Source organism: Taudactylus pleione, unplaced genomic scaffold (assembly GCF_031769625.1).
Source record: "Taudactylus pleione unplaced genomic scaffold, aTauple2 ptg000274l, whole genome shotgun sequence".
Lineage (NCBI taxonomy): Eukaryota > Metazoa > Chordata > Amphibia > Anura > Myobatrachidae > Taudactylus > Taudactylus pleione.
This window is the reverse complement of record NW_028284676.1, coordinates 2,292,049-2,310,502: the sequence shown is the minus strand read 5'-3', so window position 1 is coordinate 2,310,502 and position 18,454 is coordinate 2,292,049. Positions and strand designations below refer to the sequence as shown.

Below are 18,454 nucleotides of genomic sequence, written 5' to 3'. Positions count from 1 at the left end.
TTTGAATTAATTTGGGAGGGCTTGATGATGCCACTCCACCCTCCTTGCCCTCTACTGAGCATGTGCAGTTAAGCATCACAATGCATTCACGATATCTGCACATGCTCAGAAAGGGCTCTTCTAAGGCCAGAGGGGGGCTTCTATGCAGTGTGACTTTGCATTGCTGTACACTGCCTCACTTATGGGCCTTATAGCCAGGGCCAGACTGGCCATCGGGCACTTCTGGCATATGCCAGAAGGGCCGATGGCCTAAGGACCGGCTCGAGGAGTGGTGAAGGAAAAGACCCCCACCCTCCACCCAACGGCTCCGAAATTATTAAGATTTCACGGAGCCGGAAGGGGTGGAGGCGTGTATGGGCCGGCGGCGGCTGTGCTGGGCCGAAAAGAGAGAGGGGCGTGCCGCGAGGCCAGCCCCCCGTGACTCGCGGCATGCCCTCTTGCATTTACCATGCCCTCCTCTACACGGAAGTACAGGGCGGACTGCCAGGACCTATATACAGCCCCAGTTCATCCCTGCTTATAGCTGTTGCTCTGCCTTCATTGTCATGTATGAAGTGTTGTTCTTTGGTAGAAAAAGGTTTAATGTCCTTAGTGACTATTGATGTTTAACAAGCATTGTTATAACCAGAATAATAACACAATGTTGTGTAATCCTGGTGCTTACTGTACTGCACATGTTCTGTATGCAGCAGCTCCTCACATGGCTTTGGCATGCTTCATGTTGACTTGGATGTCTGGCGCCAGTCAACTGTGTAATGGGTGCGGGCACAGGGCAATCCCCTGGATAGATCAATTCATTATGTGATTGCTGTCATCATACAGGGGTCAGGTTTGCTTATTTATTAAAGCTGTTCTGGCTGCAGACGGTTGCCAGAGTATTGGGCTCACAACCTACAGTAGCTCAAGTTTATTGGGACTGTCTATGTCTATGACTTGGCTTGTTTCTAACTTTCCTCTGCATAATCCCTGTGACCTGTACATGACATCGTGGCATTCTGACCTTAACTTTGTTCATGACTCCTCTTTGCTTAATCCCTGTGTCTTTCCCGGTGTACTGACTCCAGTTAGTTCTAGACTTGTCTTCCTACCCCTGTAGTAGAGACTTCAAGTGTAATAGATCCTGGCTCGCTGACATCTCTTAGTGATTGCTACCATCTCCTTCACACTAGTAACCACCAGTACAGGGGTCCATGAGCTGCATACTGTGGTCCCTGTTAAAAACCACCAGTGCATTAGACTCCGCAGCCGTAATACTGGTAATGCAAATACTTGCTGCTCTCTGTTGTAATTACCATTGACCACTGACTGGAGAAAACACACATTTGCTGAAAGATAAAAGGGCTTTTCTTAGTCTTCCAGCACAGAAAAGCTTCCCAGTTACTCCATCTACATTGCAACTTGTTGCTGTTACGGAATCGGTATGAGATATCGATGGCTGAATAGCCGGCGGTTCTCATACCGACGCTAAAAGACTGATCAGCTACAATCCTGACTGGGGCTGGTAAGAACCTTAACCTCCCCTGTCCCCCCCCTAGCCCTCCCTTGGTGGTGCCTAACCCTAAAACTCCCGGGGTGGTGCCTATCCCTAAGTCCCCATTGGGGTGCCTAAACCTAACCTCCCCTCCCCACAGCCTAACCGTAACACTCCCGGGGGGGGGGGGTACCTAACCATAAGTCCCACCAGGGGTGCCTTAACCTAACCCTCCCCACCCCCCATGGCTAATGCTAACCTGTCCCCACTTACCTTTTTACGGAATGCCGGGTGTCGGAATTTTGGTGTGGGGCTAAAGATAGGCGTTGGGATTTCGACGCCTATCTTTAGTCCCAGGTCGGGGCTTCTATTGTCGGGATTCCAGTAATCTAACTGCATCCCGCTGTTACAGTAGCTATATTATAAGTCTGATATAAACCTTCAATCATCTGCGGGGTGTCCCGTTTAATCAACATATAATTAGCATAATCATAATAAACAAAAATCTAAATAATGACTTAGTGGGAGATGTACTAAGCCTTGAAGAGAGATAAAGTGGATGGACATAAAGTACCAACTAATCAGCTCCTGCAATTTTTCAAACACAGCCTGTGAAGTGACAATTAGAAGCAGATTGGTTGGTACTTTATCTCCATCCACTTTATTTCACTCCAAGGCTTAACACAGTAGAATATTCAAATATATGCAAATATATGTAAATGAAGTAAAGTATGGTGGCGAAGAAAGGACGGCCAGAATCAGCCCAATCCAACAATGCACTAAACAACTAATAACATCATTGCCGGCAGATACCACCATAGGTGTATACAAACAAAAAGATCACAGCTACGAACAAAAGGTATCCACTCAACCTTCTAACGTGACTACTCCCACCCAGTAGGGTGATACCAATGCACCTGTCAGGGTGATCTAGTGAACTAACAAGTCAACAAAGGTGAGTGAACCCAAATACTAAAATAACTAAACAATTCAGCCAAATTTGCACCCAGAGCAGCGACCTGCCGTTCTCTCCTGCCGTAAAAAACATCAAACGACATAAACTCGAAAAAAACAACAACAAACATGGGGAGTGAAGGTGGATAGAGGGAAGACAGGAGCAAAGAGGCTTTGCATCAACCCACAAAGCCTTAAATCCAAAGCACAAAAAGAACACAACTCTAAAAACAATAGGACCAACTAATCACATGATGTATCAGAAACCAAACCCCACACTTGGGGAGATTTAACCCATTGCACTCTTATTCAATCACTGTTCTTATGACTTTGTTATATATAAAGCATTATCTTCCACTCTCAATTTACCACCCCTGGGTTAAATTGGAGTCCCTGTGATACAATGTGGTATTACAGACATGGAAAATATATGATGCTTTGGGTGAGCACCATCTGGGCGGAGTCCTTCCTTTCCCAGCCTTTAGTTTATAAGAGCCAGCACAGGAGAGGGAGAGAGAACACAGCAGCCAGGAGTCTGATAGTGATACAGGGACAGCCAGAGAATGAACAAGTGGATTGTAGGTGCCCTCTGTGCCCTTCTGACATGCCATATGGGTAAGTTAGCATGGAATGTATGACTGTGAAGTTGGTCATGTACGATTAAAAAAAGATCTGATTGTTTTTGCTTCAAATGTAGGAAAATCAAAATGCGTGTGGGTAACAATTAGTAAGATCCAATGAGATGTAGATACCTGAATTGATGAATAATATATTTGGGAATGGTGGAAAACACTGTAAAAAATGTTTGATTTAAATTCCATTGAAGCATTTTCATTCTAATAATGTTACAAAAGTAGAAACCTTCTATTCAGGGGTGTCGTGTTCTTTTTGGAAAATGTGATTTTGTGTGTATTCAGGGATGGGTGTCAGGGATGGGTGTCAGGGATGGATGTCAGGGATGGATGTCAGGGATGGGTGTCAGGGATGGGTGTCAGGGATGGGTGGGTGTCATGCAGGTTTGTAACTAACAACTACTTTATTTTAAGTGTTTCTTAATTGAACTGTTACTTTTTACATCAGTACTTTGCTCCAATATACTATACATCATGGTGTATCGGTGTGTGAGGAGGAGACTGTCACAGCTGCTGTCTGTATTGTACTGTACCTGTGCTGTGTATACATGTCATGGTGTAGTAGTGTGTGAGGAGGAGACTGGCACTGCTGCTGTCTGTACTGTACCTGTGCTGTGTATACATGTCATGGTGTAGTAGTGTGTGAGGAAGAGACTGGCACTGCTGCTGTCTGTACTGTACCTGTGCTGTGTATACATGTCATGGTGTAGTAGTCTGTGAGGAGGAGACTGGCGCTGCTGCTGTCTGTACTGTACCTGTGCTGTGTATACATGTCATGGTGTAGTAGTGTGTGAGGAGGAGACTGGCGCTGCTGCTGTCTGTACTGTACCTGTGCTGTGTATACATGTCATGGTGTAGTAGTGTGTGAGGAGACTGGCGCTGCTGCTGTCTGTACTGTACCTGTGCTGTGTATACATGTCATGGTGTAGTAGTGTGTGAGGAGACTGGCGCTGCTGCTGTCTGTACTGTACCTGTGCTGTGTATACATGTCATGGTGTAGTAGTGTGTGAGGAGACTGGCGCTGCTGCTGTCTGTACTGTACCTGTGCTGTGTATACATGTCATGGTGTAGTAGTGTGTGAGGAGGAGACTGGCGCTGCTGCTGTCTGTACTGTACCTGTGCTGTGTATACATGTCATGGTGTAGTAGTGTGTGAGGAGGAGACTGGCACTGCTGCTGTCTGTACTGTACCTGTGCTGTGTATACATGTCATGGTGTAGTAGTGTGTGAGGAGGAGACTGGCACTGCTGCTGTCTGTACTGTACCTGTGCTGTGTATACATGTCATGGTGTAGTAGTGTGTGAGGAGGAGACTGGCACTGCTGCTGTCTGTACTGTACCTGTGCTGTGTATACATGTCATGGTGTAGTAGTGTGTGAGGAAGAGACTGGCACTGCTGCTGTCTGTACTGTACCTGTGCTGTGTATACATGTCATGGTGTAGTATTGTGTGAGGGGGAGACTGGCACTGCTGCTGTCTGTACTGTACCTGTGCTGTGTATACATGTCATGGTGTAGTAGTGTGTGAGGGGGAGACTGGCACTGCTGCTGTGTGTACTGTACCTGTGCTGTGTATACATGTCATGGTGTAGTAGTGTGTGAGGGGGAGACTGGCACTGCTGCTGTGTGTACTGTACCTGTGCTGTGTATACATGTCATGGTGTAGTAGTGTGTGAGGGGGAGACTGGCGCTGCTGCTGTCTGTACTGTACCTGTGCTGTGTATACATGTCATGGTGTAGTAGTGTGTGAGGGGGAGACTGGCGCTGCTGCTGTGTGTACTGTACCTGTGCTGTGTATACATGTCATGGTGTAGTAGTGTGTGAGGAGGAGACTGGCGCTGCTGCTGTCTGTACTGTACCTGTGCTGTGTATACATGTCATGGTGTAGTAGTGTGTGAGGAGACTGGCGCTGCTGCTGTCTGTACTGTACCTGTGCTGTGTATACATGTCATGGTGTAGTAGTGTGTGAGGGGGAGACTGGCGCTGCTGCTGTCTGTACTGTACCTGTGCTGTGTATACATGTCATGGTGTAGTAGTGTGTGAGGGGGAGACTGGCGCTGCTGCTGTCTGTACTGTACCTGTGCTGTGTATACATGTCATGGTGTAGTAGTGTGTGAGGGGGAGACTGGCGCTGCTGCTGTCTGTACTGTACCTGTGCTGTGTATACATGTCATGGTGTAGTAGTGTGTGAGGAGGAGACTGGCGCTGCTGCTGTCTGTACTGTACCTGTGCTGTGTATACATGTCATGGTGTAGTAGTGTGTGAGGAAGAGACTGGCACTGCTGCTGTCTGTACTGTACCTGCGCTGTGTATACATGTCATGGTGTAGTAGTCTGTGAGGAGGAGACTGGCACTGCTGCTGTCTGTACTGTACCTGCGCTGTGTATACATGTCATGGTGTAGTAGTCTGTGAGGAGGAGACTGGCACTGCTGCTGTCTGTACTGTACCTGCGCTGTGTATACATGTCATGGTGTAGTAGTCTGTGAGGAGGAGACTGGCACTGCTGCTGTCTGTACTGTACCTGCGCTGTGTATACATGTCATGGTGTAGTAGTCTGTGAGGGGGAGACTGGCACTGCTGCTGTCTGTACTGTACCTGCGCTGTGTATACATGTCATGGTGTAGTAGTGTGTGAGGGGGAGACTGGCACTGCTGCTGTCTGTACTGTACCTGTGCTGTGTATACATGTCATGGTGTAGTAGTGTGTGAGGAGGAGACTGGCACTGCTGCTGTCTGTACTGTACCTGTGCTGTGTATACATGTCATGGTGTAGTAGTGTGTGAGGAGGAGACTGGCACTGCTGCTGTCTGTACTGTACCTATGCTGTGTATACATGTCATGGTGTAGTAGTGTGTGAGAGGAGACTGGCACTGCTGCTGTCTGTACTGTACCTGCGCTGGGTATACATATCATGGTGTAGTATTGTGTGAGGAGGAGACTGGCACTGCTGCTGTCTGTACTGTACCTGCGCTGTGTATACATGTCATGGTGTAGTAGTGTGTGAGGAGGAGACTGGCACTGCTGCTGTCTGTACTGTACCTGCGCTGTGTATACATGTCATGGTGTAGTATTGTGTGAGGAGGAGACTGGCACTGCTGCTGTCTGTACTGTACCTGCGCTGTGTATACATGTCATGGTGTAGTAGTGTGTGAGGAGGAGACTGGCACTGCTGCTGTCTGTACTGTACCTGTGCTTGTATATGTATCACGGTTTAGTAGTATGTTAGAAGCACTGCTGCAGTCAGTACTGTTCTCTGCTTTGTATACATTTTATGGATTAGTAGTGTGTTATGTAGGAGCAGGGGCAGAACTATGGGAGACAATGGAGGCGGCTGCCACCGGGCTCCAGCTCTGAAGGGGCACCTCCTCCATTGTCAACAACATATTAACCCCACTTAGGGCTGTAACTACAGTATGTACCTGGAGTGTACAGTCACGGCCGCCCAATTCATGGTTCCCCTTCCCGGCACCTGAGAAGCCACCATACACTAGTGGAGAGCTCCATGTCAGACCATCAGCTGTTGCCTTCATCTATCTATAGCCTGTCTTCATGCGATCTGCTACATTACAGTGTCAGCGGCTGTCTCCGGGCATCTGGCATGAACTTACACCACTGCGTAGGAGCATTCTGATACTACTTCTGTCTGTACTATACCCATACATGCCTACCCTCCTGGTTTTCGCGGGAGGCTCCCGATTTTTCGGGTAACCCCCCGCACCCCCGGAAGGGTAGGCATTTCTCCCGCATTCTGCCCACTTCCTAGTGAAGTGTGCAAAATGAGGAGAGTAACCGCAGTGATCGCGGGTCTCCGTGAAGGGGGCGGGGCTTAGGATGTGATTCTGCATGAATCACAGCATTAGGCCCCACCCCCTATGTAAATTGTACCCAATCGCGGCAGTCTTGCCGTGAGGGGCGGGGCTTAATGACGCGACTCATTAGGCACCGCCCCCATCGGCCCCTTGCTGCTTCTCTTACCCGGGCTTCTCCCGGGAAGAGATTGTTGAAAGTAGGTAACTATGACTATACCTGTGCTGTGTATTCATTTTATGGTGTAGTACATACTTGCCAGCATTCCCTGGGCAGCTTTCCCTCCCAGAAGGGGCAGCCAGAAAGTCGGCAAGCCTGTGGTAAGGTAATGCCTGAGAGGGAAAATCGGCACTGTTGATGTCTGTACTGTACCTGTTCTGTGTATATACAGTATGTCACGGTAAGGTAATGCCTGAGAGGGAGAATCTGCATTGCTGATGTCTGTACTGTACCTGTGCTGTGTATATACAGTATGTCATGGTAAGGTAATGCCTGAGAGGCACAATCAGCACTGCTGATGTCTGTACTGTACCTGTGCTGTGTATATGTCATGGTAAGGTAATGCCTGAGAGGGAGAATCGGCACTGCTGATGTCTGTACTGTACCTGTGCTGTGTATATACAGTATGTCATGGTAAGGTAATGCCTGAGAGGGAGAATCTGCACTGCTGATGTCTGTACTGTACCTGTGCTCTGTGTATATACAGTATGTCATGGTAAGGTAATGCCTGAGAGGGAGAATCTGCACTGCTGCTGTGTGTACTGTACCTGTGCTGTGTATATACAGTATGTCATGGTAAGGTAATGCCTGAGAGGGAGAATCGGCATAGCTGCTGTGTGTACTGTACCTGTGCTGTGTATATACAATATGTCATGGTAAGGTAATGCCTGAGAGAGAAAATCGGCACTGCTGATGTCTATACTGTGTTTTCATTTCAGCTGTCTCTCACACTGTATTTTTAATCACTATTTACAGGTCATGCACTGAATTGCTACACATGTGGTTATGGTACCTGTTCTTTTCCCTCCACCACATCCTGTGGATTATTGGAAGTATGCCTAACACAGACAATTAATTCAGGTAGGTAACACTGGCTCCCATCTACTATACAAAATCCCTAATCTTATGTTGTATATCTTGAATCAGTGACAATGAGTCCGCTGATACCCCGAGTGTTCAATAATAGGGACAGCTTGCTATGTTTAGAGTCCATGGTATCGGAGCATCTTGTACCTGTATGACCAACATAATGTGCAATGCTGTGTATCAGCTCCAGCCCAAATTAGCTTTCAATTTTTTTCTTAGCTCTGTATGGGACCTGGCAGTGCACCACACACCCACCTCCCCTGCCCAATGTCATGACCATCTCCTCATGTAATAGCATTGTGCTTGGCAAAGGAATGTATACATGGCATATAACCTTTTCAAGCACAGTGAGAAATACCTTCCTTCCCCAAGACTCTTACCAGCACCGGTGACGACATACAGTACCAGTAAAAGGAATGGCCTACTGTACTTTCCTACAGCACATGAACACATTCCAACACAGCTTATATCCATAACCTATTCACAGGTTTGGCTGGAAACTTTTTATGCTTTTGTGGCGCTCACTAGTGGCGCTGATGATATGTATGCACATTGGTTTACCACTTCAAATTTAACATTGCTGATGTTGCCGCAGTGCAGTTGATCCATGAGACCAACACAACATAGAGATTCTGTTCCACTACTCCCGGCTGTGAAAGTAACACATTCAATATACTCAGCGGAGGTGCTTGATGCAACCGACGGTGATGGAGACAGTTGATGTAGTTGTAAGGTGCTACAGAAGTGGGGGGTAATGGAGACAGTTGATGTAGGTGCTGGAGGGTAGTGTGAGGTGCTACAGAAATGGGGTGTGATGGAGACAGTCAGTGTAGGTGCTGGAGGAAAGATAGTGTGATGTGTGGTTGGTGTACAGCAGGTGCTGGAGGAAAGGTAGTGAGGTTCTACAGAAGAAGGGGTGTAAAGGAGACAGTTGGTGTAGCCTAGGTGCTGGAGGAAAGGTAGTGAGGTTCTACAGAAGAAGGGGTGTAAAGGAGACAGTTGGTGTAGCCTAGGTGCTGGAGGAAAGGTAGTGAGGTTCTACAGAAGAAGGGGTGTAAAGGAGACAGTTGGTGTAGCCTAGGTGCTGGAGGAAAGGTAGTGAGGTTCTACAGAGGAAGGGGTATAAAGGAGACAGTTGGTGTAGTCTAGGTGCTGGAGGAAAGGTAGTGAGGTTCTACAGCAGAAGGGGTATAAAGGAGACAGTTGGTGTAGCCTAGGTGCTGGAGGAAAGGTAGTGAGGTTCTACAGAAGAAGGGGTATAAAGGAGACAGTTGGTGTAGCCTAGGTGCTGGAGGAAAGGTAGTGAGGTTCTACAGAAGAAGGGGTATAAAGGAGACAGTTGGTGTAGCCTAGGTGCTGGAGGAAAGGTAGTGAGGTTCTACAGAAGAAGGGGTATAAAGGAGACAGTTGGTGTAGGTGCTGGAGGAAAGGTAGTGAGGTTCTACAGAAGAAGGGGTATAAAGGAGACAGTTGGTGTAGCCTAGGTGCTGGAGGAAAGGTAGTGAGGTTCTACAGAAGAAGGGGTATAAAGGAGACAGTTGGTGTAGGTGCTGGAGGAAAGGTAGTGAATTTCTACAGAAGAAGGGGTATAAAGGAGACAGTTGGTGTAGCCTAGGTGCTGGAGGAAGGTAGTGAGGTTCTACAGAAGAAGGGGTATAAAGGAGATAGTTGGTGTAGCCTAGGTGCTGGAGGAAAGGTAGTGAGGTTCTACAGAAGAAGGGGTATAAAGGAGACAGTTGGTGTAGCCTAGGTGCTGGAGGAAAAGTAGTGAGGTTCTACAGATGAAGGGGTATAAAGGAGACAGTTGGTGTAGCCTAGGTGCTGGAGGAAAGGTAGTGAGGTTCTACAGAAGAAGGGGTATAAAGGAGACAGTTGGTGTAGGTGCTGGAGGAAAGGTAGTGCGATATGCCACAGAAAGCAAGTGTAAAAAAGATGGTTAGAGTAGGAGTTGGAGGAAAGGTAGTGATAGGTGCTAGAGAAGTGGTGGGCTGAAGGAGACAGTCAGGATAGCTACTGGAGGACAGGTAGTGTGAAGCATTAAGGTGGCCTAGGAAAGGTGTTGTAAATAATCAAATAAAGAATAAAAATTAATATAGCATACAGGTAAAGGTACTGTAGGAAAGGGGGTTGTTCCCGGTGGAACCAGGTATATTTTGGATACACAGAGTTAATCAAAACACACAAACAAATACACCAAAGTATTTGAAGAATATAATAACACTGCACTTAGCTTCGTATAGATGGTAACAGCCGGGTGAATGGTCAAGCTGCTATTCCAGGAGCCCCCGTCTCTGGAGCTGGAATCTATATTGTATAGGCATCTTCTGCAGTCAGTCCTGGACAAGGTTGCTGTTATTTGCAGTGATCTACACCCTGCTCTCTGGAATAACTCCTGAATAAGCATTTTCAAAGTTACAAAGTGCAACTATAAAATGCACATGAATATTAATAGACAGTAGGGGGCAGTGTCGCTTCAGTTATAGGCATAAGCAATAATACTATAATTTACAATTACTACCTGGATTAGTTTACAGGGTTATCTATTATTCCTGGATTAGTTTACAGAGTTATCCAATATTGACAATACTTACAATGTAAACCCTTCAGTGTCCTTCCCAGTACACCTTGTTGTATTTAAACATCTAACTGTACTATTTTTTACTAGTTTTATCTACTATTTACTAGTAGTAATGGTACTACTGTACCATTTATTTTGTATCCATATGAAAGGGGTGTTGAGAAAGAAAGTAGTATAAAGGTGTTTAAAGAAGCATGGTTCTGTAGGAAAGGAGGTGTGAATAAGCAAAATAAATAATAATAGATTTAGTGCATATTGTATATGAGGGGTGATGTTTAAAGCATACCTCCCAACATGACCCTCTCCAGGGGGGACACAATGCTCTGGTCCTGGACTTCCCAGGTAATGTATGATTGGTGGAGGCTCCAGAGGTGGGGCTGCAGTACAGTCCAAAATTCAAATAGGGGAGTCACACCAACTGCCAGTGAGTCCCAGCCAGTGATGTTTGGCAGCGTGTGAAATGACAGTTGGTGTGACTCCCCTATTTGACTTTTGAACTGCGCTGCAGCCCCGTCTCTTACCAGGGAAGTCCAGGACCAGAGCATTGTCCCTCCTGGAGAGGGTCATGTTGGGAGGTATGTTAAAGCATGCAGAACATCACTAGATGATTGACAGCACAACAGGAAGGCAGAGAGGGAAAAGAGAGGGGTTAAAGAGAGAATTGGAAAGAAGCGGAGACAGAGGGATGGGCAAAGAGGGGAAGAGAAACAGAGAAAAAGAGACAGAAATAACCTCAAACAAAACAGCGAGCGACCCTGCGAATGGTCCAGAATACTAGTGTATACACTAGGGGGTAAATTTACTAAAGTGAGAATTTTTAGAAGTGAGTTTTAGAAGTAATATTGCCCATAGCAACCAATCAGATTCTACTTAACATTTAACTAGCACCTTCTAGAAAATAATAGCTAGAATCTGATTGGTTGCTATGGGCAACATCACTTTTAAAACTCACTTCTAGAAACTCTCACTTTAGTAAATTTACCCCAAGGTATCTGATTTTGGGGCTCATTTATCAGACAAGTTTATGACACTCTTGTCTAGTTTAGTCTCTCTAGTGTTGCTTTCACAATTGCCCTGAAATGCTTTTTCAAAAGCAGGCATGTAGGGGCAAATGTCCCAGAATGGCCGTACTAGGTAACCCCTCCTTTCAGGGGTGCGCAGATCATTGCACACGTTTAACAACATTAGCAATGTGGAATCACTGGAAGTGTTTCTCCTTTGTCAGGATTAATGCAGAATGGAAAATAACTGATGGCTGAAAAACTTCTGCTTCACAGACTGCATAAAAGGAAAACACAAGGCCATGCCCAAAGGCCCCGTCTTTTCCCATTGTCAGTCACCCTAAATAAACACGTACAGTTACTAGGTATTTTATATCTATAAGGTATGAAGTGTAAGTGCGTAAAAAAATGTGGTTTCTCTTTTGTTATAAACTATTTTCAGAATCCTAATGAGCTTTATCCGGGTCTTCAGCCAAATATGGTGAAATAAAACAAGATAGTTATGGGTCTTCTGGACAGCAATGGGGCTTCTTTACTGAGACTACTCAATACTACAGGTGTAACTACAGGGATTATAGAAGTGGTGCCAATGACAGGTGGCCCAGGGTGTGGGAGCTGAACCACAAAAAAGCCAGAGAATGAGCCACCAACTTTGGATCCTTTTAGCTGACATGACAACCCAGGAGTCTAGTCCTATTTGTTCCTGGCCCTGGAGGCAATACATACAAGAAAATGGTCTTGGAAGAGGGACACAGTCTGGTTTTACCGGTAATTGCGGATAGAATAAGGGAAAACAACATTTTGGGTGGAGTGTTTTCCTATACTATAGTGATTGCATACAAGCTATTTATTATATTGGTTACAGACACATTAGGTCACCTAACAATGTATTTGCTGGGCATCAAAATACTAGTTAGGTTCAATGAGCATGATAGATCGAATGAAATGACTCGCTTTTAGGTTTCAAAGCTGCTGGGTCACACAGCTGGAGATGATAGATATATATATATACTATTTAGGGGTGGGCTAACAGGGCTGTCGCCCAGAGCACTGGCCTCTAGGGGGCGCCATTGAGTCTGAAGAAAAAAAAAAAAGCTACGGCGGTCCTCATACCCCACGTACTCGGGTCCTTCCCCGCAGCAGCAGCCTAAAGCTGGAGCTCACTTCTGAGTTCCGGCTTCCGGATCCCGTAGAGAGCACTGTGGGAGGGACATCATGACGTCTCTCCCATAGATCCGAGGAGCCGGAGCTCACTCCTGAGCTCAGCTCCTGCAGAGAGCACTATGGGAGCGACGCCATGACATAGGAGTGGTCGGACCGGATGACAGCGGATGCAGGAGCGGGGCTTATGGTAAGTATTGTGTTTGTATTTTAATTGTATTTTTTTTAGAAGCCCTAGCACTGGAGGCACAACTATAGGGGGCATGACTATAGGGGGCATTATTACTGGGGGCATGACTATAGGGGGCATTACTACTGGGTTGATTACTATAGGGGGCATTACTACTGGGGGCACTACTATAGGGGGCATTACTACTGGGGCACTACTATAGGGGGCATTACTACTGTGGGCACTACTATAGGAGGCATTACCACTGGGGGCACTACTAAAGGGAGCATTACCAATGGGGGCACTACTACTGGGGGCATCACTACTATAAGGGGCATTACTACTGGGGGGATTACTATAGGGGGCATTAACACTGGGGTCATTACCACTTTGGTCATTACCAATGGGGGGCACTACTATAGGGGACATTACCACTGGGGGCACTACTGCTGGGTTCACTACTACTGTGGGCATTACCAATGGGGGCATTACCACTGCGGGCACTACTAATGGGGGCACTGCATGGGGGGCACCACTACCGGGGCCATTGTATAAGGGGCACCACTGCTGTGGGCATTGTATAAGGGGCACTACTACTGTGGGCATTGTATTAGAGGCACTACTACTGTGGGCATTGTATTAGAGGCACTACTACTGTGGGCCTTCTGTATAAGGGGCACTAATTTGGGCATTGTGTAAAAGGGGCACCACTGTGTGTCATAACATGAATAAGGGACTTCTGTGTGGCTACTGGAATTTGAATTGGAGATAATGTATTATACAGGGCATTACTGTGTGTGGCATAATGTGTTATACAGGGCATTACTGTGTGTCGCATAATGTATTATAAAGGCCATTACTGTGTGTCGCATAATGTGTTATAAAGGCCATGTCACGGCCAGGGTTTCTCGGCATGGTGGTCACCGGGTATTACCTGTGAGGTCATTGTGGTGAGGGGTCTCTGGCAGCGGTGCTGGTGTTTGGTGAGGGGCATTGGCTGCACGTGGTTCTGTGCGGCACATTGTCACTGAGGCCTAGTGAGGCCTGGTGGTGTTTCCGTTCCGTTTGACATCTTGCCTCAGGTCATGTGATTCAAGCTGTCCAATCCTGGTGGGTCATGTGCTCTTTCCAGCCAGTCACAGCGCGGCACCTGGTATTTAGGAAGGTACAGAGCCTTCATTCATTGCCAGTGTAACGTGTTTCTCAGCTGCGGCTGAGAGAGAGTACCTGTGCCTTACCTGTCTGCCTGGAAGCGCTACTAGCCTGTTACCTTGCCTGCTCCAAACCTGCTGGACTCACCCTGCATCCTCCATTTACCTTTTACCTGCCTGAGTACCTGAACCTGCTGTTTCCCTGGGTGGCAATCGGGAAGCCGACTGCCTATATACCGGCAGCCGGCTTCCCGACTGTCTTATCCCGGCAAGGGTGAAATGCCGGGCGTCTAGATATAGACGCCCGCATTTCCCCGATGCCGGGAGACCAGCGCCCGGCATCACGATCGTAGTGATGCCGGGCGCCGCCAGCGGACAGCCGCAGGGGGGGAGGGTTAGGATTAGGGCTCCCGGGGGGGACTTAGGGTTAGGCACCCCCCCGGGAGGGTTAGGGTTAGGCTAGGGGGAGGGAGGGTTAGGGTTAGGCACCCCCGGGGGGGACTTAGGGTTAGGCACCCCCCCGGGGGACTTAGGTTTAGGCAGCGGGGAAGGGGGTGGTTAGGGTTAGGCACTTAGAGGGAGGATTAGGGTTAGGCACTTGGGGGGGAATTTAGGGTTAGGCACCCCTAAGGAGGATTAGGGTTAGGGGGGTTAGGTTAGGTTAGTAAATACTCACCTCTCCACGATCAGGATTTCCAGCGCTGTCGGGCTTCTGCTGCGTCGCACTCAGCTCCTGTCGGGCTGCAGTTGATGGGAATCGAACCGCCGGCCAGGCGGCCGGCGGTATTTCATACCAATCCCGTTTCCCTGCACCTTGCCTCACACTCTAACTCCCAGCTGGACTTCATTACCTCTGCCTGCACTTTGTTACAGCTCACCAAACCTGCATACTGGACACTTCCTGCCTGTCACTATCTGTACATTCTCCCATTTGTTTCACCACAGTTATCAAGTGCACTTTAGTGCTAAACCTGGACTTTTTCTTTTGCCATTCCCATGTCTGCTAAATCACTTATTAAAAACTCCACCTTTTTATTTAAATCTGCTTCTGTGTCTGCTCCTGTCACCACCCCGGGTCCACAACAAACCCAGACCTTCACAGGCCATTACTGTGTGTCGCATAATGTGTTATAAAGGCCATTACTGTGTGTCGCATAATGTGTTATAAAGGATATTACTGTGTGTCGCATAATGTGTTATAAAGGGCATTACTGCATGTGGCATAATGTGTTATAAAGGCCATTACTGTGTGTTGCATAATGTGTTATAAAGGGCATTACTGCATGTGGCATAATGTGTTATAAAGGGCATTACTGCATGTGGCATAATGTGTTATAAAGGGCATTACTGTGTGTCGCATAATGTGTTATAAAGGCCATTACTGTGTGTCGCATAATGTGTTATAAAGGCCATTACTGTGTGTCGCATAATGTGTTATAAAGGGTATTACTGCATGTGGCATAATGTGTTGTAAGGGGCATTACTGTGTAAGATATACTGTGTAAGGTGCTTTACTGCACATGGCAATTATTCGCCATGAGGGGAGAGCTTGGAGGAAGCACAGCACCTCCGTAAGTGCTGGGCATGCCCCACAGTGTGACGAATTGGGGGTGTTCTGCAAGGACACCTCCCCTCTCCGGAAGTGCGCGCTTTCAGGTGCGTGCAGAGGAACGGCGTCTAAAAAAGTTATTTCTTTATTTTGGGGGGTGGGCCCACAACTGGGAACTTTCACCCCTGAGCTCCACAATATCTAGAACCAGCCCTGTGTGTGTATGTATATATATATATATATATATATATGCACTGCAGTATTGTTAATGATATATTGTATTTACTTCAACGTTTGGAGCCCAACATGCTCCGTCCTCAGGAAGACATATGAGGACGACTTAAGCATTGCCCCTGTCTGCTGCTGCACTACAGCACATCCCTCCCAGTCCCCGCCCGGAGCCCAGTGATGAGAGAGACTCGCGAGATGATGATGTCATCAACTCGCAAGAACAGTCAGTAATTCTTCAGTGGTTCAGCTGGCGGAAGCAGAGTAATCAATAAGTGACGACATAGTCCCGGTGACCCCCCACACACACACACACCCATATCAAGCCCACCCTCTGCTGCCCGGAAGTCGTTAAGTTTTAAAAAAGGATAACAGAGAAAATTTTAAAAATAAATGTAAAAATGTCTGCACGGTGCAGTGGGTTGGCGGTCCCCCTAAGCTGCTGGGCCCCATAGCAAGTGCACCCCTTGCACCCTCTATAGTTACGCCAGTGGTATGTGTACAAAGGCCTAAAGTGGACACCTGCTGCCACAATTTCGGACATGACAGGAAATGATCACACACACACAGTGATATCGGCCACGTATAAGGATACCTTAGAGGAAGTCTGTGTTTTTGTGGAAAAATAATAGTTTCCTTTCAGTCTTTACCACAGCCTACACAAAGCCTGTAATACACTGATGTGCATCTAAATAGAAACAATATAACTTGATACATGTTGTGTCTTTGTTGCAGGCTCATTGGCGATAAAGAAGAAGTCGTGTTCATCCGCCACAAATTGTGTAGGGACAACTGAAAGCACATATCTGGGAGTGACCGTGACAGAAACTCCATCCTGCTGTTCTACTGACCTCTGCAATTCAGCTGCCATGCCCTCCGCATCAATTGTAACGGGCATCGCTGTCCTACTTTCATTGTGGGTGGCCAGGCTCTTCTGACCTGACAAAACATTTGATCCTTCTTTTATGCATTTATATCTCTACTTAAACATACCCCTAGTTAGGGCAGCCATTTTATGTGCTCGGCAATATTTTATTAAATTATGTGGCCTATCAATGTTTTAAACTTTGCGTCTCATATCTCAGGAATCTTTGGGAACTGATAGGATGAATCTTGGTTCAGCCTACAAAATGGCTGCTGTGACAGGTATAATTTAGTGTTTACCAGCTAATGAGTAGAATGCATTTGTCCTGAGTAACCCTGGTCATTCACCTGCAGTTCCTTAATAAAAAAATTATTATATATATATATATATATATATATATATATATATATATATATTAGGGGTTATAATCTCTCTGTTCATTTGGAATGTTATATTGTCCTGTAATAAGGAATACCAATAATTCTATATTATGTGTTGGAATTCATTTTGCAGAATTTGATGCATTTGTTTTATTTCTGGAATAAATCATTTGAATTTGATTATATTTTAGAAAATAGTTTCTGGAGTTGAATTTAAAGAACATCAATATGTGGTATGGCACAGTGACACTTCTAAACCTCATTTGGCATGAAGGGGATTACACAGGGTAATCAATAGAGATGTTCAAAATTGTTTCCAAGTGGTTCGTGAACCGGTACGTTTACCAAAAAGTTTGCATTAACTTCATTGTAACAATTTGGCTGAGGCCTGGTAGTGCAGGTCAGTTCCCTCTGTAAGCCACGGCTCTTGACAAACACTCTCTTGGCTCCAATAAGAGCATGTCCCTGAGACGGGCTAGAAGTGAAGAGATTGCTTATGCGATCACTTGTTCTTCGGGAGCAGGCAGCGTTATTGAGCATCTGCAGTCTGACTGCAAATGCACAAGCACTCATTGCCGGGAGGGATCCTACAGATCCCTCTTCTGGTAAATGTTGTAGAGTGCAGCCTATAGGCTGCAATGAAGTCTATTAATGAAGCATAAGGTTGTAAAACCTTGCGCTTTTTGAGTTAAATCCCGATATTTAAAATTACAATGCTTTTACTTGCGGTGTCTTGCTCATGACAGCATTTCCCTTTTAAATATTAGATATAAATATGATCAAAAGAGCCAGGGTTTACAACCCGATGCTTCACAAATAAACTCCAATGGCTAATTCCATCCAGCTTGCAAAATGGAGTTTGGTAAATTGGCACTGAAGCAGCCACCATAGAAACCTATGGTTGCAATCGAAAATGTGGAACCGCAGCAGGTATCTTCGATATCAGCAGAGGTCCCACGTACATACAGTACATCCAAGGGATAATTAATATAGATATGAGTGGACCCCCATGCTTTGGTTCTACATCTTGTTTTGGTTTTTATGTTTTGGCATAACCACCCTCGTGTGTTTTAGATTTCTTTAAAATTGATTATAAAAAGTAAAAGTCATTTCATTTAGACCTGTTTTTGTTGCTACAGTATTATTAACATCAATTACATTCATTTCCAGTCATTTCCAGTCAATTTTGACCACCTCATAGCTCACAATATTGTTTACACCAATATTGGCTAAGGGCTGCAGTGAGCTGACTGGCTAAACTAAGCGATAGAGCAGCGGCACAATCACATCGGGGAAGTTTAAAAGAATATAAAAAAAAATCTATGATACAAATTGGAGACTTAGAAAAAACTATTGAAAAACAAGCTTCCAAAATCCCAATGAGATTTTTAGAGGGGAAACTGAATCCAAACAGTAAATCACAGG

The 18,454-nt window shown here is 46.2% G+C and overlaps 1 protein-coding gene across 1 annotated transcript; it reads left to right on the top strand.

Moving 5' to 3' along the window:
- The first annotated feature begins 2,929 nt into the window (after positions 1 to 2,929).
- Positions 2,930 to 17,214, top strand: LOC148513678 (uncharacterized). The gene is made up of 3 exons (XM_088481513.1): positions 2,930 to 3,040; positions 7,837 to 7,941; positions 16,520 to 17,214. Exons 1-3 carry the CDS (start codon positions 2,989 to 2,991, stop codon positions 16,720 to 16,722), a joined length of 360 nt encoding a protein of 119 aa, XP_088337639.1. The 5' UTR covers positions 2,930 to 2,988; the 3' UTR covers positions 16,723 to 17,214.
- Positions 17,215 to 18,454: the final 1,240 nt, after the last annotated feature.